The sequence below is a fragment of the Corvus cornix genome, chromosome 1, assembly GCF_000738735.6.
Source record: "Corvus cornix cornix isolate S_Up_H32 chromosome 1, ASM73873v5, whole genome shotgun sequence".
Lineage (NCBI taxonomy): Eukaryota > Metazoa > Chordata > Aves > Passeriformes > Corvidae > Corvus > Corvus cornix.
In genome coordinates this window covers 85,646,636-85,674,627 of record NC_046332.1, presented here as the reverse complement: position 1 = coordinate 85,674,627, position 27,992 = coordinate 85,646,636, and the positions used below count along the sequence as shown (strand labels likewise).

The 27,992-nt window shown below is 37.4% G+C and overlaps 1 protein-coding gene across 2 annotated transcripts in view; it reads left to right on the top strand.

The window, feature by feature from the left end:
* Positions 1 to 309: 309 nt before the first annotated feature.
* GABRG3 (gamma-aminobutyric acid type A receptor subunit gamma3) overlaps positions 310 to 27,992 on the top strand; it is a 310,103-nt gene continuing 282,420 nt past the window's right edge. For both annotated transcript variants that reach the window (XM_039548246.1, XM_039548241.1), the window contains exons 1-3: positions 310 to 496; positions 3,681 to 3,829; positions 16,845 to 16,912. In XM_039548246.1, coding sequence (XP_039404180.1) covers positions 444 to 496; positions 3,681 to 3,829; positions 16,845 to 16,912 — 270 coding nt within the window. In that variant the 5' untranslated portion in view covers positions 310 to 443. The remainder of the gene's footprint in view (positions 497 to 3,680; positions 3,830 to 16,844; positions 16,913 to 27,992) is intronic.

Here is a 27,992-nt window from a genome sequence, read left to right as displayed (position 1 = left end):
GCGGCACCCGCGGCCCGGCGGGGCCCGGGCTGCTCCGCGCTGTGCACCGCCCGGGGGCACGGCCAGCGCCAGCCCGGGCAGCGAGCGAGGCCGCGCCGCTGCGCCCGGTAACTGGCTGCCAGCAAAGGGGAGCGCCGCAGCTCGGTGCCCGCTGAACACCTGTCACCCGCGGAGCCTGATTTATACCTGGCCTTGGCAGCCTCTCTGCTGGGGATTTTCCCCTCGTCCCGCTTCTTCTTTTTTTTTCTTTTCACTCTCGCCTCCCCCCTCCCTTCTCGGGGCGTTGTGGAACAGAGTGTTTTCTTCAGGGTATAAAGCTGAGAATACGGAGGAGGAGAGGCTTAGACCTTCACCTCACTGCCTCATTCTCCCTTCCATGTGAACATTCTGCAACGTTTCCTTCCTCCTGCCGCACCTCTCACCTGGCCAGCGCTGTCCGGACCATGTCCACTAAGCTCCTGCCGGTTTTCTTCCTCCTCTCAGTGTTCCACGCCTGGTAAGTCTGCGCTCCCCTCGCCTCCCTTCAGCCCCTCTCCTCTCTGCACTGGGGCTGGACGGCTGAAGTCCCGTTTGCTGGAGTTTGCACAATATTCGGCACCCAGGAAGAACAGCGGGCTCTCCCCATCTCTCCCGAGCCGTGCCGGGGCTCTATTCCCAAACACGGTTTACCCCGCTCCCATCCCGGGACCCGCCTGGCTTCGCGGTGCGCCCGGGGCGGTGGCACCGCTGCTGTCCCTTCCCGGCCCCGCGTGAAGCCGGAGGTCGCCCGCGAGGGCCCTGTCCCTGAGCCGGCCCGGCAGAAAGTTTCGCCCTCCGGCGGCTGCCGGCACCAGGTGGGACGGCGACTGGAGCTGCCCGGGCTCCCCTGGTGGCCCCGGCTTCCCTCCGCGCCACCCCCGGGGGCTCCGCGGGCGGGGCCGGCGTGAGGAGGGACAGGGTGAGTCGCGGGATGCGTGAACCCCTGGTCCCCGCCTCAGGGCCGGGAAGGGTCTCCCCGGTGGGGCTCAGGTATCCACTCTTAAGAGGCCAGAGAGGCACAGCCGGCAGCTTCAGCCCTGACCTTTTGGACTTCGGTCCTTTTGGTTGTCTGAGTCTGTCGTACACCTTCACTGCATAAACCAGGCAAAGGGGTCAGCTCAGCTCCCCCCTGTAGGAACCACCACCAACCAGGCTACAGGCATGCTCAGAGACCTTCCACTCCCCTCCCTGGCAGCCTGCCCCACACCTGAGTGGTGTCTATCTCCTAAATCCCCACAGGAGCTAGAGAATGCTTAATGCCAGCCTCCACAGCAAGTGTGGAATACACCTATTGCAGGAAATACACCCTTTCCTGACAACCTCTCAGACTTCTCTAGATTTCTTCCCTTGCATTTTATGCACAGTCTCTTCTCTGCCTCCTTGCAGAATCAAAACTAGTGGCCCGTGAAGAGTTGGGGGAAGGTGTGTGCCTTTCTTCCTTCCCAGTTTAAGACTGGCTTGCCATCATTCTGTAGTTGTTTCTCTGGACTGCAGGAATATGATAGGAATTAGCAGTCACCAATAGGGTTACAGATGAAAAGTGCAACCTCAAGTACCTTGAAGGAGATTAACTGTGTAGAGGCAAGCAATGGAAGTTAAATAATAACTTCTTAAGGAAGAAAGCAAAAAAAGCTTGAAAAATATGTGTCTAGTGTATTAGTCTGATCCACTGTGAAACCTCTCCCACCTCCAATCTTAATCTAGAAGATAGGTAGGGATTTAAATGATTTGGAGGTATTTTCTAGGAAAGAAGCTGCTAGAGTGAGGGGATCTAAAAGGTCTGCCAGTCCTTAGTTAGACTCTTGTTAGTGACTTATTTAAAGCAGCATCTCCCTGAAATGGGAATCATGATACTACCTGAACTCAGTTCTCATTTACAGGTGGTAAAGTTGTGGTGGCTGCAGCAGAAAAAGACATATGATTTGTCCTTCTTTGCTATCAGCAATTCAGCACCACTGCAGAGTTTCAGCTCGGAAATAGCAATCATGTATGTTTGGAGATGATGCCTCCTTTGAGAATGGTTCTGCAACAGCAGTATTAAAACACAGGGCTTGTCATGAATCTGATAAAAAAAAAACAACTCCCAAAATCCTCTTGAGTTTTTTTAATGCTCATTGGGTGAATTATAGATATAAAAAATGTTTTTAGAAAATACAGCTCAATAACAGAGAAGTAGTGGTTGTCTATTCAAAACTTCGTCTAAGTTTTCTCTACTTTTACAACTCAGTTATATGAGTTCTCTGTAGAAAATCCTCAGGGTCTAGGTTTAAAAATTATTTTTATATAGAAATTGTGCCTAGAGCAATTGCAAATTGTGAGGTTGTGTTAAGTGATTCATGGTTAATCCTTAGGGATGTATGGGCTGTAGAGCAGTTTCGGTTTAAAGTTCATTAAATTCTCAAATAGTGGTTTTTGAGCAATGTGAGAGTTGACGATGCTCTATGAAGAAATTTTTATATTTGTATCAGTTTTTTTTTATGTTCACATAGAGTGTCTATCAAGTCTTCTAGATATCTGAGATATTTTAAAAGACACTTGTGTCATTATGGAGAAAAGGAGAAGGAGAGAAAGAAAGTTGCACTGATGTGTGTAGCACATCCTGTGAACAAGCAAGGCTGGTGCCTCTCATCCTCCACTGCTTTGTGCCTCACATAATTACTGACATTTATGTAAAAATGTTGCAAAATGACATCATATCCCCATGGCAATTGCAGGTTGAAACAACACATGATTCCTGCCATAGGTTCCACTACTGAGGTTATCTTTTCTCCTGATAACTTCATCTCAGTCTGTCATAGATTTTCTCCTGTGAGAGGCATCAAAGAGATTTGGTTTCTAAGATACCAAAAGATACATCTTCAAATCAACATTTTAAAGTCTGTGCACAAAAAGCTGCACAAATGAAATTAGTCTTATGTGAAAATAGCTCTAGCTGTGTTTTCTGGCCAAACTGTAGTTTCACCACCTTTGAATTAATATACCCTTAAAAGAAACATAATCCACCTATAAAGGAAATAAGTTGCAACTCTTGGTGTAGTACTGTTTTTTAAAAAAAGTTATTAAAGCTGCAGGGAAATTCAGATTAATTTATGCAATGTATTTGTGTGCTTGTGATAATCCATCTCAAATTTAAGGAGTGAGCTCTTAATTCTAAGCCTCATAATACATTAAACTCTGAAATTCAGGCACTGAGAATATAATAATTTATTAATAGGATAAAATGATCAGGAAGCATTAACAGATCTGAATTTTTAATACTCTTATTAGCCTTTGTGCAAGAGATGAATCAGTTGTCTTGATGTATTAATAAAATAATACTGCAGATGTTCGCTCCTTGTAAAAGTATATTGTAAACTAGTCAGAGTAGGTTCATTAAAATACAGGATATAAAATACTACTCTGTTAGCTACATTATCTCCTAGAGTATAACTTTTTGAGGAGACTTTCAGAAGACAATTTCTAAACAATTGTCAATCATGACCTATCCACAGGTACTCAACAATTGTTGATGGGAACATCCTGTTGCAAAACCAGCCTAAGGCTGAGTAGATTCAAAGCCAGGGGATATACCTGAAACTTCTTCAGATGAGTGTGGAGCTTTATGCAGAATGTCATATTTTAATTATGTATAATAACATCTATTTGTTTCATTTGTTTTGCAGCTCTACAAAGGTTGAAGAGGATGAATATGAAGATGGAACAACTAACCAAAAATGGGTTTTAGCTCCAAAAACACAGGACACAGATGTGACTCTCATACTAAACAAGCTGTTGAGAGAGTATGACAAAAAGCTGCGGCCAGATATTGGAAGTAAGTACTTCTTTCTGCACAAGTGAGGATATGCTTCTGCGGGTGCAGAGAAGACATGTTGCTATATTCTGGAAGTGTGCACAAATATCTGGGAAAGTGAAGATTAAATTTTATTGGCTGAAGTTAATTTCCAAGTCAGTATTTTAAAAATGCTAATTCTCACGAGGAAATCTGGCCGTAGCTTAGGGTCCTAGAATCTGGTTTGTTTGTACAGAGTTTGTGTAGGGATATGGAAGGGCTAGTTGTTAAGCATGCAGCAGATCTTTGGCAGAGGAAGGAACATACTTATCTTTTGTCATCCAGTCCATGCTGAAAATCTCACACTCTGAGAAGAGAAAAAACCCTCAGCATATTAAAAACAAAAAGTAGGACACAGCAAGAGAAGAGTGTGCACCTTTTTTCTTCAAAATATGATCATGAAAGTTATGTTCCTTAATGCTGAGAAGAAGGCAACAGGATTTGCCTGTGTATAGGGCAACTCCAGAGATGATCTTTCACAAACCAGCAGACATCTCCAAAAGAAATCTTATAGAATCGAAGTGTCTTGTGGTCAGTAGTACTACATATGAGTATAAAATTTAGAAAAGAGCCAGTAGATACCTGCATATCAAGGTACCTTGAGCTATTTTTTTTTTGTTCTAATTTGTGTAATGAGGTTTCAAACCAGTTGTGGGGGGGTTTGTTGTTTTTTTTTGTTTGTTTGTTTTTTTTGGTGTGTGATGGTTTGTTTTGTTTCTGTTGGGGATTTTTTTGTTGGTTTTGTTTTTTATTTTTAATGCTCCACTTATTTTAGTTACACCCTTTTTTCCTGGTTTACACCCCTAGAGCATAATGGCAGTAGCACAACTGCTGCTCAGTTTGTTCACAGGAAGTTTATATGACAGAAATCAGAGAGAATTTTTCATTTATATTTACTGTACCTTGCATGTGCTTCAGAATGAACTGAGAATTGGTAATACTAAAAAAAAAATCACTTAATATAATTTGCTTTTCCTAAATATTTGCAGAAGTTAGAGGGAGAATTCCTAAGTAAGACTGTAAGTGAAGCTTGTTTTCTAATGGCATGTGTATTCATACACTTTCTAGGTGATCCTAGTTCAGTCCTTGGATCAGTTTAGAGGGAAGTAAGAGCCATCTGTATGTATTTGTCATTACAATTATTAGTGTCTCATAGCTACACAATAATGCAACAGTTGCAGAAAAAAAGCCTATCCTGTGGTATTAAAGAAAATTGCTGTTTGGTTCTTTTTCATAGCTATTACTTTGATTTTCCATAGTATTTACAAAGATCATATTTGATAGATGTGTCTGTTTTTGTCAGAAAGTGACAATTATCTCTCTCTACTTAGATTGTCATACTGGACTTATCTATCTTTATCTGATGGAGAAGTGCTTTAATGCACTTTACCACCCATATCAACATCTGGAAGACAGTCTCAGACAAATTTTTTTATTTATTTTGTACACTGTGTCCTCAGATCATGGACTTAAGGCAGAGTGAATTACATTATGCTTATGTGGGGCAAAGTAATCATTCAAAGTCCCCATGTCAGTTGCCATAAAATCAGTACAGGTCAGACATCTCTTACATCACTGGGAAGTCATTGTTATCAAAATAATTCCTTTTGTCTCTCCACAACATTTCAGAAATCCTGTTTTAGAGAAAGGAGTCAAATTACACAGCTCCTCATATATCAAACAGATTTTACAGTTCTCAACTACATCTATTTCTATCAAGCATCTTGGTCCTAGGCCATTTTTCTCTTTGATAACAATCTGGCTATTTCAGAACTTGAACTGAGCGTTGTTCAAATGCTACAGAAGTTAGTTCATCTCTGCTTCGGTCCCTGGTCCCTCTTTGCACCTCTCCTACCTTTGATGCAGATAAATAACATTGCCCTTTTGAAGTTGAGGAGCTGTCACATTTGGCAAGGAGAACACAAGGGGAATGCTAGAGAATCAGGCATTACATATAACTTCCCTCAATTGCTGGCTGGTGCCCCACACACAGGCGCATCTTCCTTTCTGTCTGGGAGATGGTTATCCTCCAAACAGGGTGGTTGATATGTTCTGGCAACAGAGCAGTCTTCCTGCCCTGAAGGTCTCAGTATTAATACAAATACTTTAAAGCATAATACATACCAGCTAGAGCACCAGGAAAAAAAGGTAGTGAACCAGGTAACATAGAGCATACAATGAGAAAATGCTTGTTTTGGAAATTGAGGAAGCATGGAATGAACCAGTAGAAGAAGCGAGAAGTAATTCTCAGAATCAAGTAGAAGTTTAGCCAGTAATGAGGGTTAAATCCAGGACTAATATACAGTCACCTACTCACTAGGGCCTTTATGTTTGCATGGTACTGCTGGGAAGCAAATTCTCTGACCCACAGGACAGGGACACTCATAATTTCATGTCACACTACTCTTCACGCAGTTTTTGAATCCTTTATTGCAAATCCACTATTTCTAACAGCTTTAGCAATTGTCCTGAGGAAGTGGTCTTTGTTCTGAATGCATTCAGAAAGGCCTAGAAAATACTTTGCACTTTCAAAGGTTAGGATAGCAGGTTTTAGATCACTTGGGAAAACACTTTTGCAACCAAAAATCATAGAGAGAAGGAGAAGACTGTGGCAAATAAAACATATTGAAGTGCATGCTGGCACAGGCAGTGACTTCTCTGTGGTTTTTCATCTTTCTCAGGGCAATGATATTTTGTCTAGCTCAGGTATATATCAGTCCTACCTGGTACAGGCATATTCTGAGTGCCCTTTTGCCATTCTGTGGGCACTCACTTCTTCAGCAATCATGTCTCCTCCAGGCCAGCAGTACAGCCATCAGTAAACTGTGAGCACTTAGCTACCCTCTTTCCTCCTCTGTCACCCAAGCACATCTAAACCATTGTAAAGAGTGTGTGGGTCACTGCTGGGATGCAAAGCTAGGACTTTTTATTTTTTTTTCCTTATCCTGGCCTATACTTGGCCTCAACTTCCATGTAAATAACTGTTGCTCAGATCATATGCACAATCTACACTCAGCAGTTCAGGCATCACCTGCAAGGTTCCAAGCCAGTATTTTTAAAGAGTGGATTGAACAACCTAAATATTAGGCAAAACAGTTAACCTGTGAAAGCTATTAGCAAAGTGATACCTTAACAGGACCTGTCTCAGTAAAAGGGGCCTTTGATCTTTGGAAACAAAGCAGTGTTCTACCAGCAGGGGAATGCCTGACTGCATCCCCTGTGGCCACACACTTGGCAGAGTTCTTGTCTCCATAAATATAATGGCTTTTGAGGGTTTTTATTTTATTGGTGGCATCTGGAAAGTTTCCATTACACCACAAAAAATACACGCCTTTTTGAATTGAAAAAAGAAAAAGAAAGAAAAGAAAGCACTTCATACTGAACAGCTAATAACAGTGTACTGATTAGATCAAAAAGAAAAGTGTTTTATGATGTAAAGCATCTTTTCACCTATTTTTTTACCAGCTACAATTATAGATCTGAGATACTCAGGTCTGTTGCGTGGTATGAAAGGCACCAATCCTAGAAAAAAGTAAACCAATTCAGAACTATGAAGGTCTTAACATCTCTTCCATAGGCAGGTGTTCTTGTTTTGTTTCAAAGTGCTTTGAAGTGAAGACCTGTTCAATGGATATGCATCATTTTCTATGTGCAGTAAGACTTGCTACCCTGCAAATGTGCTTTTTCCCCCTTCATGTCACATTGATTTAAATCCTGACATTTAGTAGGACCAAGTTCTGGCCCTGAAATTTTACTTCCTCTTCATTAATACAATGAAAAAAGAAATATTAGGAAAACCAACAGGGCACAGAATAGAATGATGATATTTGCAGCTAGAAAATCTCAGTTTCATTTATGTTCTAGTGATAAACCAGATTTTTGAAATTGCTCTTTTTTTTTTGATTGGCAGGTCTAAAATTTAAATCACAACAAAAAACCCACCAAACAATCAAAAGAAAACCCAACAATGAAGCAAGACACAGTTAAATTAAATGCCAAATGGCAAAACATACTTCTTTCAAAGTCAGTTTACTTTAAAGAAATCTTCCCTCTCACCTTCCTTGATGGACAGCTTAGACCACAGCAAAGTTCTGGAAAAGAAAAGCTACCTTCAGAACCCTACATGGTTTCAATTTCAACTTCATATGGAATATAATCTGTCTTAGACAGAAAATTTGTAACAAAGTGGAAGGTTTGCCAGTCACATTCCCTGAGGGAGCTTATGTGTGGAAACTAATATGCTATTTTTTTCTTTCATTGTGAAAGTTACCTTACCCATCAAAAAGTTAGTATGTGAGAGGTTTCTGAAATGTGCCATTAGTAGTGGGACGGAAAAAGTCTCACCCTAGATTAGGCTTTGAATGGCAGTGTAGTAAGGCAATTTGTACTGCATGTTTGCATCCTCTGTTTGTCAAATGTCTCGTTACATTAAGGGAGCCTCTGAACTGTATATGCTGAAGAAAACTTCTCCAGTCTGTGTTCTGAGGTGTTTTCAACACTAATGTCTGCTTTTCATTCCTTCTTCTTTTTTTTTTTTTTCCCAATTACTTTGCAGTAACTCATGGTTTCCTCTTGGATCCTCTAAAATTATTTGATCCCTGCAGCCTCTGGTGGTCATCTGTATTTATTATGTATTTATAACCTCAAATAAATTCACTTTGGAATATTTAATATCCTGACTCCACCAGTTCTAGTTGTCCTGAGAGTCCTTCTGGTTTTCTTTACTCCTCCAGTATCTTTGTAACCATAAGCCATATTTCTGAAGATTAGAGCAATCTCAGAAACTGCTGTGCAGCTCTCACTACCCTGAGTAGGCTTGTAGAAGTGTAGCTGGTACAAATAGATGGGCTCATTTGAATCAGCAAGCACAGAAGGATAAGCTCTGTCTGGTGTGCTTTACTGTGCTGCTTGGGAGCATTAACAGCAGTTCTCTTTTAAAGCAGTTAAAAGTTTTCTCTGTAACTAATTTAACCAGTTTCTCAGTGTATACAAGGAGCAAATCTGTTGGTTGATAGGGAACAACTCTGTTGCCTTTAAAGGATGTGCCCTTTTCCAGGAGCAATTCTATTGAAAATCTTGAGTTCTGAAGCAGTATCACAACCTTTCTCCTGTCTGACCTGCTTTCCTACCATGCCACAAAGAAAGGAACCCTGAAGTGCACCACAGGTGATTACCACAGAGGCTATCAAGTTATTTTTGCCAGCTGCTGATTGCCACACCTGATCCTCTTTAAATTAACTCCAGCTAGGTTTCCCCATATGTGGTGACAGAGGGTTGCATATTGCCTGACAGATCAAAATATTTTCCAGATCGTAGAAAGCTGTGAAGTGTCATGCAAGGTCAAATTACTACTTTCTGCTGTAAGTCTTTTTTGTGCTGGCCTGCAAGACAGTGTCAGGCATATTTTAACATAAAGTAGTGAGATAGACATTCATTACTTCAGGATTGATCATAGATAGTTGTACCTGGAAAGCCAACTTGTGTGTAAAGGTAGAGCACATGGGAAGGAGAGATGGGGTAAATTCTGTTTGTATGACAGCAGCGCTCCAGAGGGGAAAGCCATAGTCCTGGATCCAACTTCTGTAGTACTGGGCACTGCAGAAGATTGTAGAGATTAGTCTAATTTATATTTATATGGAAGAATAAACTTGAATAACCTGTTGTTGAGGACACAGAGTGCTGTGGCTGAGACCTAGTTAGGAAACAGGGCTGAATAAAGTGAATAAAAAATCATAACTTAAAAGACAGGACTGCTTTTATTGTTCTCACTGATACTTCTCTTTTTCTTCTTTTTTGGTGGGGTAGAAGTGGATTGTCTTCATTTCAGAGACTTTTGTTCTGATTTAGCCATCTAACTAGAAATCCTCAAGAAGAGGAATATTCCTGAGGAAAGGGCTGCTGTTCAATGAAAATGAGAACGCGATCTCTGTTCTAGGTGGGATGATAGAAGGGATTTCTTCTGATTCTGCAGGAGTTCTAATTCTCTACCATTTTCAGGAACTGATCCTTTCTTTTGCAGTGTTGGACATGTTGCAAGTTAGGGGTAAACTACTCTATGAACACTCCAAAATGCCCGTTTGAGATGTTTGTGATACGTTTGAGTTTTGAAAGATTACATAAACAAGTAGGTTGTTTGCACATAGTCTTTGTTTGGTGCTGGTCCAGTGCATTAAACATAGACTCCTTCAAAATCTAGCGTGGGAGCAGCTCTGATTAGGACAGGATCTTGACAATGAGCTTTCTTCATGCCTGAATTCTGCTCTTCTAATCACTTAATCATGGACTGAGTACAGGGAAATTTCTGACTTGGCTATCTGACCTGCTTTGGTTCACAGCTTTTCAACCCTCAGGGGAAACATCCTACTTTTTATTCATCCTTTTCCCAGGTAAAATTTTAATGTGTCATACTGAAAGTATAAGTAATGAAATTTTAGTCCAATGCAATGAGCCTGAAGGCCTCCAATTTAATGTTTCTGCTTAAAAATCTCAAAAACCACCAAGCAACCCAGCTTCATTTTTCCAATTATTAAAGAGTTTTGGTTATTTTCCTTTTTCGTTCCTTTTTTGTTGTTGTTGTTTGTTTAGATCACTTGATTTAAGTCAAACACTGGAAAGCAACGCTTTAATTTAAAATTTCCAGTACTTCAATGTATAGAAATATTTTAGTATTCAAACACTGTTTTTCTGAATTTAGCCCATAATTTACTGCCAATAATTTATCCCAGGTAATACAGTTCTTTGCATACATAAAATGCTCCTTTGTGTAATTTCTAAGAAGCCACTTGTATCTTTGCAATATTTATGTCTTGTGTGCAGTCTGTTGGGTTGAAAAAAAGTACTTCTTGTGTGTTGGAGGAAGAGGCCTTTTACCCAATTACTGAACAGCAAGCTCCCTTAAAATACAACCTTCTCTTTGTGAATGTAAATAATTAATGTACACAGAACTTTTATTTAGAGTTTTATTTCCTGACAGTGATTTTTTGCTGAAATGGCTTGATACATACAGAGATAGAATATTTTTCTTGAATAGCATTGTAGGTAGGAAAGTTTGGTTGACAGTTAATGTTTGCCAAACTTAGTCTTAACTGTCACACACAAAACTAAATATAGAAGCTGCTAGTTCTTATTCTCTCTTCTTTTCTATAGCTTCACAATCATATTTTTTAATCTGAGAGGATCTTGGGAGTATAGCATACAAACTTTCTGGATGCCACTGAGTTGAAAGTTAGGTAAGAGTCAGGGAAAGCCTGAGGTACGAATTACATAAGAAAATCCTTTTCTTCTCTCCCCTTCCTTCTCAGATTACCCAGACCATTCTGGCATTAAAGAGGTTTCTTAGCAAGTATTTGTAAACTGCAAAGATGTTCAGTGTTACAGTTGCCATTTTGAGGTCATGGCACAAACTAATTGTTCTGTCATCTTTAAACAGGGACATATTATGTTCTGCACATATTATTTTAAATATTGTTGCTCATTTTTGCATCTGTATAGTTTTCTTATGACCGTTATTGTTCATCCAGACCTTGTTTGCTAGCTTGCTAGACTTTGCAGAAACAAATTCTATTATTGTTCAGTCTTATGATATCCCACAGGAACTCTCCCCACTGATGAATATAAGTAAAACAAAATTGAAACTGTAGGGATTGATTGAAAAACAAGCCTAACCATTAAGATCTAGAGTTTTCATTCTACAACATAATACTTGAAAAATTACAGCTTGTGCATTAGGGAATGGTAAATGAAGGATGAAAGTACTGAAGATTGATTGATAGTGATGGTGGGAAATGAAGAATAAAAGTGATTTGTAGTTAATTGAGGGAGTCCATTTATGTGCACACTGTCATTCACACTCCTGGACGAAGTGACAACCAAACCCAGCATGGAGAAAAATACTGTTTTCAGAGGACTGTGTTCTCATCCTGGTACTGCTTTAATCCAAACTTTCTTTCTTTTGATTTTCATTTGCAGTTCTGTTTTGGTAGTTTGAACCTAAAACATAGGGATGACATTTCTGTCAGAGTTTCTGTGTCTGTAGCAAGTGGAGGGCTTTGACATCTATCTATTTTCAAGTTCATTCTCTTCCATGCAGGAAGAATGAGGGTTCTTAATTTTCCTCACTTATATCTTCATAGCATCATAGAAGAGAATCATCGAATAATTTAGGTTGGAAAATATTCTTAAATTTTTGAGTCCAGCCCTTAACCTAACACTGCTAAATCCACCAATAAAGCATGTCCTTAAGTGCCACATCCACTCATCTTTTAAAAACCTTCAGGGATGGTGACATAACACTTCCTGTTACCAGATCTTTCTTCAAATGTGGTAATTTGTTGTTAAATGGAGATGTTTTAGCATATTTTTTTTTTAATAGGAATATCTAGGTAAATAAATGTTGCCTATAAGGTCATGTAGGAAAATAGGAATAGTCATTATCACTAATGCAAAGTAAAAATTAACACTATAATCACTACTATTACAGTTACCAATAACTGTGTAATGATTTATTACAGCTTTGTCCCAATTTAAAAATAACAATTTATGTGGTAATGAAAGAATGTAGAATATAATTTTAGAGCAATATCAAAAAAAAAATCTCATTATTGCAGAGCCAATCTTGTTCAGAAGTCTTGTGAAATTTGGGCCAAATTCAAATGGCTGTGTAGTTCCGGAACAGAGATCATATTGTGTTTTTTATGTGGTTGCGTGCCTTCTAAAAATCTAGTTCTAGTTACTTTGCTTCTCTAAATGTGTATGTATTGATCTATAACATTTTTTACCACTCTTGTGTTGGATAAAACCAGAATAAACCTGGGAGTTGGTTGAACAATGTAAGAAAGATTAACTCTCGGCAAAAAATAATTTTATTTTAAAATATATGAGAGCTCAGTAAGATATACTCTGTTTAATTGAGCTTGTAAAAAATATTTCTCAAGATTAAAATTTAAAAAATATTTCTAAATATTTATGAAGCAGGAACATTAGTGCTGTTTGGACTGACTTCAAATGTGGAGGAAGCTTTCTGAAGGAAGAAAAGTGTTTTCATTCATTAAATAAGCATCAGTTCTGAATAGTGGAGATCTATCAAAAATTAAGAAATATTTTAAAAGGACAGGATAATTTAGAGTAGTAAATAAGCATAATAAAATAACAGGAACTTTTTTCAGATTTTTTTCCCTACATGACATGAAATTGTATAACCTTCCCTCTTTTGATTTACTCAAGGGTCTTTTAAAATTGTCCTGATTTCTGTTGAGTTTTTTATACACACGATCAACTCACATATGCCCAACAGTAACATCTTAATGGATTTTAATCCACGATTAAAATGGATTCAAACTCAGGTACTGTTTTTTTCACCAGTGTAAATCCATAAATCTGGACTAGATGAATCCTATAGTTGTCCTGAATGTGTATTTAGGATGAGGGCATTATTCTAGCTGTTTCTGTGTCTCGTTGTGCCGACAAAGCTTTGCCCTGTCTAGGTGTTCCCCTGTCTTTGTAAGTGAGCTTTGGAGGCAGTGTTGAGCTCCTGACTCCCGTGGCCAGAAGTTTTGAACTGTCTGAAGTTTGTAGGCACTACTTGTTGGTAGTGTCTTTGCAATGTGATAGTTACAAAGCTGACTGGAATATAAACTCTGTCTGTCTCAAAGCAGGGCATTTGGATCAGATGGCCTTAGTTTTGTTTAAAAATGTTTTGATTGGTTTTGTAAGTCCCCTCCTTGAATAAAACCAGAACGTTTGAAGATTAAATGACTGTGATAAGCAGCTATCTTACCTTAGGTAGCACTGTGTAGCAGTGTAACACTGCTTACACATGATGTTCTTACATTGTCTTTTAGGGAAAGTTACTACCATATATTAGGTAATAACTCAGAGAACTTTGAGAAGGCTGGTACATTTGTTGACAACCTTTAATTGCTCTCTTGCATGTTGTATACACATGGTTCTGCCAGTAATTTTTCTAAGTTTCTGACAGCTCTTTAGAAATATCTTGGGTTTATGCTAATATCAAAACAGTACTGAAGCTGAGTATCCATTTTTAATCTTATAGTCAGCTTTTAGTGAGGTATTAACATTTCTGTTGTTCTGTCAACAACACTGTGAGGACTTTTGTAATGAAAGAAAAAAAGCTCCATCTGCAGCTCGACAACTCCATGTGTGGCTTGAATTCCTTCATGAACTGAGTGTTCACAAATGCATGCAGTATACAAAAACCTGAGCAGGCATTGAAATTGAAGAATCACAGAATGGTTGGAAGGGAACACCGTGGGTCATCTGGTCCAACCTTCCTGATACTGTAGCTATTTACGTCTTTCCATGAAACTCAGTTTATTTATTTAGAGTGAGTTCTTTCTAATAAGACACGATAACTTTAAGACTCAGTTAGTTCCTTTTTCATAATGCATTTGGAGGAAATAGTCTTAAAATCTTTTGAATTGGTATTTTGAATTAAAAACTTATGATAACAAATTTAAAATTTATACCTGATAATCCTTTGTATGTTTGTGTGTGTTTATATCCATGAAAGACCACATGCAACAAGAACTATACTCTTCTATCTTTTCTTTTAAAACCTGAACACATATTTATCATACAATCAAATTACAATTGTATTTTCTACCTCTTCCTAGGAAAATAAAATAATTCAAAGAAACTTTCAATTCTTTTTTTTTATTATTATTTGTACAAGTATAATAGGTTACCTGTATTTTTTTAATTATTTATTTTCAATTTGAATTTCACTGGGAACATCTGATAGAAGAAGTGACTGTTGTTTAGTGTTCTGTTTCAAGGTTAGACTTTTACTCTATTTTTTTAAGAGTAAGATAAAATTCTCTTTAGCATTAATAAGCAATGCTTAATATTTTTTTACACTGTAAGAGAATTTGGTCCAGCACATTCAGGAAAAATTATCACCGCATATTCTATTTATATACTTGGCCACAATGATTAAACAAAACCAGATTTCAAACACCATTTTCTGGTCCTGAATTTTGTCCCTGGTCCTGCCAAGATTCAACTGCATGTCAATTTGCATAGTTTAGTCTAGTGCCATTAATGTTCACCAGAACTCCTTAGCCTTGAACTTCCAGCTAGACATGTGCACAAACCCTGTAAAGATAAGAGCTCTTTATTCCATGTATGCTATTCTGGTGGAAGAGCTAGCTGTAGTTCCTCGCTATTACCAATTCCTGTGTAATGACATTTATTACTGCATTTTGAGGCAACTCATTACCAGAAGCTGCTAGACTCCTATTTAGTTATTAGCTGGGTACAATTAGAATTGCTTTAATCAGCTGAGCTTGTTCAGCTGAATTCACATTTTCTTTTCCTGAAGGGGAGATCTGAGTTTATCAGCCAGTACTTCAGACAGTGTGAAACCATGACCTTAAATAATCCTGGATGTTCTGACCATATGCAGTCAAGAAGTATGTTATATTAAGTAGCTTATTAATTAGTTATATTAAGTAAGTTACTTAATGAATTGGAGAGAATGGTTATCATCTTTAACCACTGCTTGTACCCAGTTTAATGTCTGTTTTTTGCAACAGGGGATATAGCCTTCCTAAAGATGTGTACATACCAAAGTCTTACAGGACAAGCCAGTATGCCAATTTTTTTTTTTTTTTTTTTCATAACCGTCTAAATTTTCAAGTACTTTAAAACCACTTGGCACCTCATTGATAGTCTGAAATTTGGGGGATGCAGGCAAAAAACATTCATCTTTACATGTGAAGATTCCTGTCTATCTTCAGCTTTGTGCCAATTAGATGGCTTTAGACCAATTGACTGATACTTACGAGAGATAAGCTTCCAACAGTGTTTAACTGTTCCTCACTTCTCTGCTCAGTAGCTTTCCAGAGGAAAGCTTTCTGAGTTTTGAATGGCTGATATGTCTGCATTTCCTCATTCTAGGAGGCTTGGGGGTTAGTGAAAGAAAACCAAGTCCAGCACAGTTCCCAAACTTCAGTGATTTGAATACTCTCTGGAGATTTTTGAAAACCATGTAGAAGAGAAGGTGCTTCTATGGGAAAGAAAGATGTCCAACAGAAGCTGTTGGCTTACCAGGGGCAAGTTTGCATAATTTCTCACTATGCAGGTTAAAACAGCATTTATACTTTATACTTAGTTTTGAGTCAGCTAACCCTGGAGAAAGTAAACCACTAATTTAGATCTCAATTTAGAGCTGAACCCCGTGGGTTTGGAAGAAAGGCAATATAAGTAAAAAAATTAATTTGTCTTCAGTGTAAGAGTGGCATTATTTTAGAGTTAGGTTATGTCACCAATAAGAGGTAGCTCAATAAGGTCCAGCAGGTACCCTGACACCAAAGATGCTGAAAGAAAGAGAAATCCTAGTGGCCTCAGCAAAAGAAAGGAGTACCAAGCTTTTCTTGGCTTATTAAGTCCTGGAAGTCTGAAAACATGGAAGATGTTGTGAGAAATGTGCATTGACTAAGCCAAATCAAATTCAAAAGCCTTTGGATGAAAGAGTGAAAAGGCAATGTGGGCTGAAGGGAATGAGTCTAAATTGAAAGAAGAGTTGCTTAGGTTTAGCTAATCAGATTTCATAGAGATTTTACTCTAAGTTAGGATGATTTCAGGGCTGATGAGATGCAAAAATCTGGAAAGAAGATTGTTTTGATGTGGAACAAACAGGCTAAAGGACCTGCATGTTGAGGCAAAGGGAAAAAGTAGTATGCTGAATTATTTATGCTTTCTTGGCAGACATTTTTGACTTTGAGATACCTGCCTAGCATTGCAAGTTTCTTTAACAAATTGCTGCTGAGACAAATGGGAATCATGATAACGAAGTGGTACAGGTTTTAATTTATGGCAATTTTTTTTGTTGGGTAGAAGTAATAGAACCATGTCTTCCTAAAAATACATAATCCGTATTTCTCAGTTCTGAAAAAACACCTTTTGGTTATTGGGGAAGAAAGTATTTAAAGTGATTATTTATATTGTCTGCAAAATAATATTTTTTTTTTCTCCACAGTAAAACCAACAGTTATTGATGTTGACATTTATGTCAACAGCATTGGTCCTGTATCATCAATAAATATGGTAAGTGACTTGTTAACAAAGATTTTTATCTGGATTGGTGGTCTTGGCATCAATACTAGCTTTTGAAAAAGACAGTAAATACCACTGTGATAAGCTGTTTTGATTCTGATTTAGTCCTATTTTCAGCTATAATTCTGGTTTTTGTGTCTCATCAAGAGAAGAACAAACCTACAAGCAATATTATGCTCTATGTTGTCTATCGAAAAATGCTGGTAGATCTTCAATGGTAAAATAACCATCTTAGGAAAAAAAGTATGAAATGAAGCTATTTTCAAGAAAACTCTTGAGCTGTTGTTTCAAGAGCCAATCAAATATACAGAGCTTCATAATGTGGAGTTAATGAAAATAATAACAGCATATTTATTTGGAATTCAACATCTCTTCAGTGGTTACTTTTCTTTCATTGAGTTACCAACAATCTTGACCCCCTAAGTATAATTTTGAAGAAGTTATACCTAGATGTACTGCATATGTAAAGGCAGGAGAAACTGAAAGAGACAGTGTGATAGTGTGGCAATAATAAACCTATGGCTGGTCAGTTGTTATGGTCTTAACTCTAGGTCTTTCCTCAGTTCTGCAGCAACATATTCAGATTTAGAAAGCAAGCTGAATGTTTATGTAGCTATAGGGTTATGGATAGCTGTGGCTGCTTGTGCAACTTCCCAGTTTGGATTCATCATATTATTCCTCTTCTTAAATTAGGTTGATTTTTTTCTTAATACAACTTGGAAATGGAGGACTTGTTAATATCTTACTGTACTTAAAGATCTTAAAATAACCTCTTCAAAGCAATGGCTCTTTTTCTCAAGGCCATGCAAAGGCTGCCATGTACAATGTTCCTGTAAGAATATAATGAATGCATTGCATGTATCTTTTGTAGTTTTGGAAGAAAAGCTCCTGGGTTTAAAAGGTGGTCTGGTTGTTCAGCCTTATTCTTTGGTTTTGCCTATAAGCATGAAAGAAGGCAAATCATTGCAGCATATCAAATATAAGGTGGCCAGAGACTCCTATGCACCCTGGCAATGGAAAATCTGGCAAGTAAACACAGAACAAATTATGTGCTGTGAACAACTTGGCATCATATTCAATGACTGTGAAATGTGTTGATTGGTATTTCATGTCAAGCACTGAATGTCAAACAATGGGAGTACCTGCTCCATTCTTGAACTAATAAATAGCTAATTATCTTGCCCTTCCCTGATGGTCTACCAGAACAACTTCTCCAGAGAACAATTTATTGGAAGGTCCTCTGGTTTCCATTTACTCTAGGAATGGGTACTCTGTTCAAAAGCAATAGGGCAATGTGTTTTTGCTCTTTGCCTTTCTGAATTAGTTTGTAAGTAGAATTTTGGGGTGCTGGAAATGTATGTGGAATACTAAGAAAGCATTTGATCAAAACTACTTCAGGTAGAAAGAAGGAAAAATTAATAGGAGAAATCAGTGGGTTTTGGAAGATTATTGTAGCAGGGTCTTATTTATGTGTTAACTTTGAGTTCAAGATACCCTATGGCACCAAGATAGATAGATGTACCAAAATACCAGTTTTAAAAATGCATACTGTATCTCTTATAGTAAGTGGTCTTGTTAGGGTAGTTAATGAGTGCATGGCATTGAGATATTTCTTGGTCACAGCTGAAGAAAAATATGTGTAATATGTAAGGGCAGAATGATAAATAAAATGATGAAATATAAAATTTAGATATCTGAAGTTTTAAGAACTCAAGACTGCTTAAAGCTATATTTAAACTTTTGAATAGAAATGGACCTTATTTCAGATGTGCTTGTGGACAGTATATCCCACTGAAACTGAGTCTGAACTAGCTTGGTACTTTTGAACTTTATTTCTGTTCTCAAATCTAATTACCAATATAGGAGATTGACATTAGGCACTCAAATGTAGCAAACCTTTGTCCAAAAGCTCAATTTCTGTTCTGTTACTTTGGAGTTTGTCCAAACATACATAAGAGAGCAGCAATGATCTTGCAGTCTCAAATTTACAGTGAAGAGGGCAAGTCCTCCTCACAAACCTGCAAGCCACTGTGCTGTGTGATGGCTTGTCTTTCCAATGGCACAAGTGATTGAGAAGCTTCTTTTCCCCCCACTTGTGTTATTTCAGCTGTTTGGCTACAGTATTCAGTAGCCCTGATTTGGTCTACTGGAAGAAAAAAACCAAAGACTTTTTGGAATTAAAAATAATAATTTATTTAAGTAAGCAGTTTTTCATGTAGACTGTGAACCACTGAAGCACGGGTACACAAAGAGCTGAGCAGAACCAGTAGCTGGAAATTATCTGTGTCCAAGGAAGAGGAAGGAAGGAACCATCTTCAGTCTGATACCTGTCATATAACTGAAATTTAAAAGGGACAGGAATGTGCATGAAAATCCCATTTCAGGAGAAAATAAAAGGCGATTCTTGGTAGAATCCATCTATACTCTTTTCTCAACAGGACAGGAACTTTAAACTTTTCTCCCCTAAATTATTATTAAAAGTTGAGCTGTTCTGTCCAGGCAATTCGGTAAGGTGGTGGTTGATTGAGCAAAAAGATTGATGATTGCATTGATTTTCATCTCTTCTATTTCAAGAGTGAGATCAACACGTACAAGGCAGACTTTCCTGCTGTGTAATTCCAAACTTAGACCTTGGCTCAATTACTTTTTTCTTAGTCTGCAGCACTTCTGAGCGAAAATCATGTGGAGCTTCTCTAGAGATCAAACTCCGCATGTATATTTTCTGATCAGATTTCATCAGTGATTTTCATCTAGTGGGTGAAACCTAGGAAATAATTTTCTTTAAGATATTTTTTCAATGGGTGTTCAGCTGAATGTTCTAGCCAATTTTGTAGAGCAAAGCTTTTCAGATGTCATTAACTATTGTAATTATGGTTAGACTTGACTATGAATATTAATATCTAACTGTTTCTTTAACAGTCAGGAAAAAGTTGCTATCAGACACCTACTTGTAACAAAGTTAATCTCAGATGAATTTTATGTGACTACAAGAAAGAATGAATCCTTTTATACTGAGTCTGTAAATGCCACAAGGGGATGAAATGTTGGGAACCCCTTCAAAAAGGCTTCAAGTCAAGGGAGAGGTAGTGTTCTGTGACAATGATGGCATAATCCACAGGAATATATGGCTAACCCTGCATTCTGTAATTTTTGTGGACAGTTTCTGCCAATTCCCCTAAAAGATGTATCAGTGACTCATTTTCTAGGTACTTTCAATATGTCTACTATAAACCTGAAGATTTCCAGAAAAAAATCAAACCAACAGGATTGTGAAAGAGTAATGTGGTTTCTCTTCTATTAGAGACCCATCATTGAAATATCTTTATGAAGACAATAGAGATTTGTTTTCTGAATAGACAGAGGTGATTATTCCATTGTCTGTGACATGGAAGACTTCTTTGGGTCATGGTTTTAAAAGACCTGATATGAAGAAGTAGGTATTGTGTAGTAACAGACAAGGAAAAACAGGCTGAATCATGAACTGGTTGCAAGTGGCAGTAGCTTTAAAGAAGTAATTTCAGCATTTTGAGTTATGGCATGATGTTCTGAAATGGTAGAAATTATTGATGTTATACATGAGTATTTTGAAATTTAAGATTCCAAGATGCATGAATTCCCATTCATAAATTTTAGGGTGTCTTTTTAATAAATAAAAGCCATCGTAAGTATAAATATCTTGATGCCTGTCCTTTATCAAAAACATAATAAGATGTGAGCTTAGACTCATTTAAAGGATACAAAAACTGGTTTATTTAAAAGTAAATGACAAATGGATGCTATGAGCCAAATTATATGCTCCTATATGCACATTTTATCTCTTTGTCTTGGTTTTTATCACTTAATAAAGTAAGTTAAAGAAATCTACAATTTGCCATTTCAAGGTACAATGTCATTAGAGACCTTGGATTGTAGGATAGAAGATTTTAATTCAACCTTTTCTTATTGAAAAACTTCGTTATATCTGTAATCATAATGAACACTCTTCCCCTATATTAGCGAATCTTAGGGATCTTCTAAATGAGTTCTTTTAATTAATTTTTTTAATTTTCGGATTCATTTGCAAACTTTTTTTTTTATTTTTTCCCCATGGTTTATATTGTAGACTAGATGTATGAATTCCATATCACTCAGTTTTATATATCTGTCCTTGTTTAGTATTTTTTTTTAAGTACTTTCCATTCCAAATGTTGTCCAGGAAGCATATGATCTTTCATTAAAAGCCATCATCCATTTTTTGTCAACCCTCCTGTTCTTGTCAATAGCTGTAAAGGTTTATAAATTGCCTTATAAAACATAGTCTCGATGCCTTTTCCTGGTCTTGAAATCAAGAATCAAACATGGTTAGAAGAGAAAAAGGGGTTTTACTTCAGTATTTATTTTAAGGATCCTTAGGTGCACTATGTCCAAGTCAAATGTACTTCAGTGCACACCGCAATGCTCACCCACAATAGATCAAGTATAACATTATAGGTCTTACTAATTAGCATATCTATCAAAAATTCCCCAATGAGAGGCTTAAATGAGCCTCCCTCCCCAAGGAGCCTTCCCCTGGATGGTTCTATCTTAGTTTATAGAATGTGTTCTGGAGAGGACCTTGGGGTCTGGGGCATTCTGATCCCTAACTACGAAGCTTTTAAAATGTTAATCTCCTGGCTTGACAAACAAGTCCAAGAATGTAGGCTAAAAAACCACTAGGAATACAGAAGTTATAAAAAGGTATAAAAGGGGCATAAAAGAAAAGGCAAAAATCATCATGGCATCAGTCTTAGCGTGGCTTACTGTAGCCTGGTTTTCTACAGATAAGCAATACTGGCTTGTCAATAAAAGAATAGAAAAGGGAAAGAGACCAATATACAAATTGGTAACTAGACATAAATAGTGGGGAAGAAAAAATCCCCCAGAAGTAGTTTTGTGGGACAGAAAGGTAAACACGGTAAAATTACATAGACTATTAAACCTCGATGGCATCAAAACCTGTGTATTTGTGCGTTCACAGATACAGGGTTAACTGAGTAGCTACAAGAATCTGAGGCTGCAGCACAAATTACAATTGAAGGAAAAATTTGACACCTGTGTGGTTTTTGCAACTGGAATCTCATTTTAACACAGCTGTACAGAAAGTAAGTTGAAGAGAGTGTGAGAAGCAACCTTCTAAACTGTACTTACCTGTCCATAAAAATAGTAATTGGTTATATGCTGGATATACGGTCATCTCTTTATTCTCAAGTATTTTTAAATGGCAATTCAGAGTGTTTCTTTTATGTATTTCATCACTACATTCTTTTGTGTCCACACTCAAGGCTATGTCAAATATCTTTATGGGTACTATATTTCCCATTTGTTCAGTTAAGTGTTCTAAGATAAAAGCAATTTTTACACTATTTTACCCCTTAATGTATTGGTAGACTTCTTTGAACTTAAGTTTCAAAGTCCCCACATGCTTGTTTTGCTTCTCCACTAGACAATATAGATATCTAAAAGAATAGTCTTGATCTGGAGACTTGTCTAAAATACTGTTCAAAGCTTACAATTAAGCCTGTATTTCTTGCATGCTTTAAGTGTTTGTCTATTTGCTTGATAGTTAAAATTATTGTTGGAACATCTGCAATTATAGAAACATAGCCTGGTGAATCTTTCCATAATAGGGCAAAGCTACTTTATAGCCAGATTTCATCCCATTTTCTGCCCACTGTGAAATACCCCCAAGTATTTCCTTTATGGGCATGTTCTCAAAGATAGTGCAAGTCACTGTTTGGGCACGAGACTGATGCCTTGCTCATTGTTAACTTGAAGTGTGTTTTTCTAACTCTATCTCACTATCTTATCTCACTACCTAATCTATTTATAAAGCAATTGTGTAGGGAGATGGTTTCAGTTATTTCTGAGTGTGAGTTTTCCAGTTGATGGGTTCAGATAATCACTGAAATAATGGAACGCCTTGGGGTATTTGTATCTTTCCCTGCAAATTCTACAAGCACCGTTTTTGCTCTGTGACCTAAGAGAACACTCATGTACTGGACTAAATGTAAGTCTGAGGTCTGTTTGTTTATGACAACTAAGATACTAATCATACACTTGAACATTTTGCTAGATTATGATTAGGTTACTGTGCTTGTTTCTAGAGCATATTTATATACTGTCATCAAGTTTGGATCTCTCTTGATAAAAAATATGTATGCATTATAGAAAACTTTTAAGATGAATGGATTTTTTTCTGATAAATCAAAATCACCTCGTGTACAGGCTCATTCTTGTTGTCTTAAGCTCTGGCTGTCAGTGCCTCACTATAAAAATGTTTCTGGGAGGTAGTAGTAATAAAATGAAACTTGAATCTATCTGTGGCTTCTGTTCCACCAGTGATGATTTGAGAGGCTCATATAATTTCAAAAGTGAAACTGACTGGAAAAGAGGAAGTTGAGGGGGAAAAGGGAACATGGATTGAATTTGTCACATATCACCTTGGCAGCTTCTAGATTTGATCTTCTCTAGGGCTTCACTTTGTGTGACTAAAACAGGGCCTGGGAGATACAGACTTGGATAAAGGCCTTATGTTGCCCTTGTTTGAGGTGCAGTGGGATGGACTAGAATAATGTTCACTTTTCTGCAATGAAGCTTGTGCTGTGATGTGTAGCGGTAAGATACATACTGCCATAATTTACCTCACTGGCACGAAATCCAGTTCGCTTCTTGGAGGAATAATAGATTCTGTCACAAATCTTTGGTAATGGACTGGTCTTCTGTCTGCTGCTCTGTCTATCAGAATTCAAGCAGATAGTCAAGTATGGATGGACTTAGCCTTAGCGTTGTCTCAAAAAGGTGTATGACAAATGAGCAGTTTAATTTCAGTAAGATAGGAAAATTAAATGTCTCATCTGCTCAGTAGTGGGTATTAAGATTTGAAGAGCAGCTAGGCTAAATGTTTTTTTCCATAGATAAACAGCGTGACAACATCTAACACGTACCTTCTCTTTGAGGTAGTGTATTAGCCTTCATACAAAAAGTGGTAAGAAACTCCTTTCCAGCCTAGCCCCAGTTTCTAAAGCTCGATTTCGCCCACTTCAATAACCTCTTTTTTGGGCCTGCAGGCCTTAGGCTTTAGAATTAGTGTACTCAGTGTTAAAGTTCCTTTAGAAAGTAGTTGCCCTTCTTGTTCATAGCTTCACGTTCTTTATCGCCAACATTTGGGAAAGTAAGTTTAGAAAAACTATGACTAAATTTCTGTGCAGGGTATTGAACTACTTTAGGGTAAATTGACAATCTCTTGGCCTAAATCAATTTCATTTTTGAGTGGTCAAGTGTTTATCAACTTTGTTTTAGACTTTCAGCTTTCCATGATTGCTCCATGAAAGAGTAATTACTTTTGTGTCGACCTGTTTATTGGATTCCTGAACGATATTGACCTAATTTAAACCATGGTTTTGAGAGTTTGGTCTTCCTTAGTTCTTTCAATGATGGATTTATTCAGGAAGCAAATGGATGTTGTTGATTTGTTCTGTAAGTAATAGTAATGTACTAATGACAAGTTATTGGAAGACTTCATGGTATAACTCTCTGGGAATGTAGACCCCATCACAGCATCCATAGAGCAATTCCAGCAGCATTATAAATGTGCTTGGTAGTTAGGAAGAAGTAAGTGAATACAGGGTTATAAACTGTTCTTGGGTCACAGAGTCATCTTCAGCTTTCTGTAAGATTTTTTGGTTTGTAAAGAATGAATACTCATCGGCATCATTTGAATATCAGAGCAATGATCGGCATATTCCACACCATTGTTGCAATGAGCAAAACCCAGAAGAACCTCCCTACCTTACTCTTTTTTTTTAACAAGAGAACTTGTCATCCATCTAATTAGACATAATTTCCTTTTTTGTCAGATTGCTGAAAAATAAGGTTTAGAGAATTGTATTACATTTCCCTTCAAGCTTTTTTAGTGAACATGGTGTCCCTTGACTCTTAAGTACTCTCAGATATGCTTTTTTCTGGTACAGACAAGGTATTTCTGCTGAATGACTATACAGAACTGAAGAATAATACAAATGCTTGGTTTCTGCAATTAAAAATGTCCACAGCCTGCAGGGTTGTATCTGTATCCCAGCACTTCCATGCTTTTGCTAACACAGTATACTTTCCTCTTTTTAAATCAAAGTTGTCCTAATTTATTGCTTTCTTGGTCTGGAAAAGGGTTTTTTATGTGGTCAAAAATATCGATATTCTAGGTTCTTTATACGTTTTCATAGCTTTCTTCCTCAAAGTTCTTTCCACCGCAGTCTTCTTTTATGTCTGCTTTTCATCAGACTTATAAGATACAGGTGGGTTCTGTTACATACTGTGTTGTGTTGGGCAAGCTGTTTTCTACACTTAAAACTTCTATCCCCTCATGAAACTTTGTGTTTCTTTTCCTACTTCTACAAATTACATTTGCAACCCTTGAAAGTGAAGAAATTTTGTGAGAGGAAGCTATTCTTGTAACTATTTTTGGTTTTTTGCACACTACCCAGAAGCAGATAGTTTTGACTATAGAGCTTTGGATATGTTTTAGTTAAACATCTCAGATATTAAAGTGGAGTCACTGCTTTAAAACTAGCAACAGGCATTTTAATGGTATTATAATAATTTTACTAACTGCTGTTTGAGGGTTTTTTAAGGTTATAAATGATAAAGATACAGAAACTATTCAGGGGTCTAGGAGAATAAATTTTCAAGGCCGTTGTGAGATTTTTAAACCAAATAAACTGCTGGTTTTCTTTCTGACTGTTTCCTGTGCTTACCCCACAGTTTATCTGGGAAATTGCATTCCTTGGGAGACTTGGGAGCAGGGAAAACTTATTCTTGCTTTCTCACAATTGCTTTGGCATATTTTTCAAGGAGAACAGAATTTTTAAAAGTATTTAAGGAACTTAGTCATGGGAGGTATTAAATACCTAGCCTTCATACCTTTGTGAACATAGCCCTCTCTTTGTCAGGTCAGAATTATGAAAATTGCAACAGGTTCATAAAGGTATGAAGGTGTCAAGCTCTTTCTTACAGTGTTTAGCTTAACATAAATGACAGTGGTTGTTAAATAGTTACATCAGCTCCACTGAGATTTTCCTTGCATAGATACTGAATATTTGAATAAAATGAGATTAGAAATTTAGATTAAATCTGTATGATTCTTGGCTTACCAGAAGAAATCTGGTATGATTTTGGTAAGTATTCTTCTTAGGAATTTTGGTCTAAACAAAAAAATATGTCATAATAATAGGACTGTTTTACCTGTTTTGATTTGAGATTTAAAATAACAATCTTTGAAGGAAGGAGTTTAGGCCAGCAGTTACAAAGAAAAATAGAGAAAACACTTGGTCTTGGAGGCTCTTCATCATGTTGGCGTTGACACAGTGATTATTACACTGTCATGTAATCTGCTTCTGTGTTACTATTCTTCTATGAAGCCAAAAGTTCCTGTGAGGACTGTATGGAAGAAACAGAACAAATGTGATATAGCACAGGGAACTGCAAGAGAGGAGGAAGGATGAAAATGATTGGATACTATTTTGAGAACATTTCATAAGACAGCCATGCTATTTCAGACCTCCTGGTCCTTCTCCTCAAGAGCAATTACTAAATCCTTTAAAAGAAGAATCCTGGAAATTAAATTTCATAATCCTGTTGAACATGGAAAAGCACAAGCTCAAAAGTGACATTGGTATTGTGACTGTACTTGTGCTCCTGGTAATCTCTTCAAGTGGTGACTACTTGTCACCTTTCCTGTCTATTGCATCTTTTTCTGCCTCAGTTGTATGTACTAACCTTTCTCTCTGCTGTCTGTTGATTAATGAATCTTATTTCTACCCAGAACATGTTTATCTTGACAGGCTAGAAGTTTGCAACGGCTCTCTCAGATAAGAAAAAGGACGCGTGTGCACAAGATTTTATGATTTTTTTCCACCTGTATTGTTTACCCAATAAGAATAAGTAACCTTTGTTTTCAGACCTTGCCTCTCAAAATCATTTTTGAAAACAGGAGCTAGTGAACTCAAGGGATAGTGAGCTTTGGCTGATAGTTCCTGTTTGGTAAAATGTGTCAGCTGAGATGAAGAAATAACTGTCATCTGCTTACACACACTCAATATATCAGACTCTGACAGCTCTATGCTTTCAAATGGCTTTCCAGGTGGATATTTCCCTGAAGTATATTTGCTGCAGAGTGCACAGTATGTGTTTTTCATTACCTAGAAGACTTATAGATTGAGGTCAAATTAAAAAGCAGTCAAAACTGTGAATTATAGAAAGGTATGGTCCTAGACTTTCAATTTATAGAGATTATTATATTGGAATAAAAAAAGCTTTTTTTTGTTTGTCCAAAAGTGCCAATTGCTTAATTTTACTACTCCTAGTAACTGAAGAATTGGGATCGCCAAACTACTTGCTGCACTGCAAATGGAAATAAAAATTTTCCTCCTGTATTACTTATCTATCTCAGTCTTGGTCTTCATTACTCTGGGTGAAATTGTCCCTTGAGCACATGCTCACTAAACATCTGGCCATCTTTAAGGCAAAGAAGTTTCAATTTTCCTAAACTGGATTCATGCATTATGCAAACGTTACTTCATTAGACACTGAGATGAGCTATCAAGCTATATTGTTTGGTCAGAATAATGTAGTCTCAATGCTGATTTGAAATCAGACTATCAATTTTGGATAAATTCAGTTCATGCAATCATTTTTGCTTGTGATTCAATTAGGGCATACATAGTGATTGAGGTAAATGCAGTCAATGATTTTGTCTCCGTTTCTGACTTATTCTGATACCTATATGCAATGTGTAAAACAGCATAAACAATAAAAGAGCTAAATTAATCTCTCAGAAAGTTAAAAGAACTATGCCAGGCATAATTTTGAGCCATGTTCTCCTAAAATATTCCACACTGAGAGTCTAATTATAAGACCTAAAATTACCCAGAGTTGATTTTGGCACTAGAACATACTGGATCCTCACCGCCTTCTGTCTTTTCTTTGAATGTGCACTGTGTGGAGAGTGCAAAGTGAAACACCTGTAAATTGGGGAATTTCGTCTGTGCTGCATGGGGCC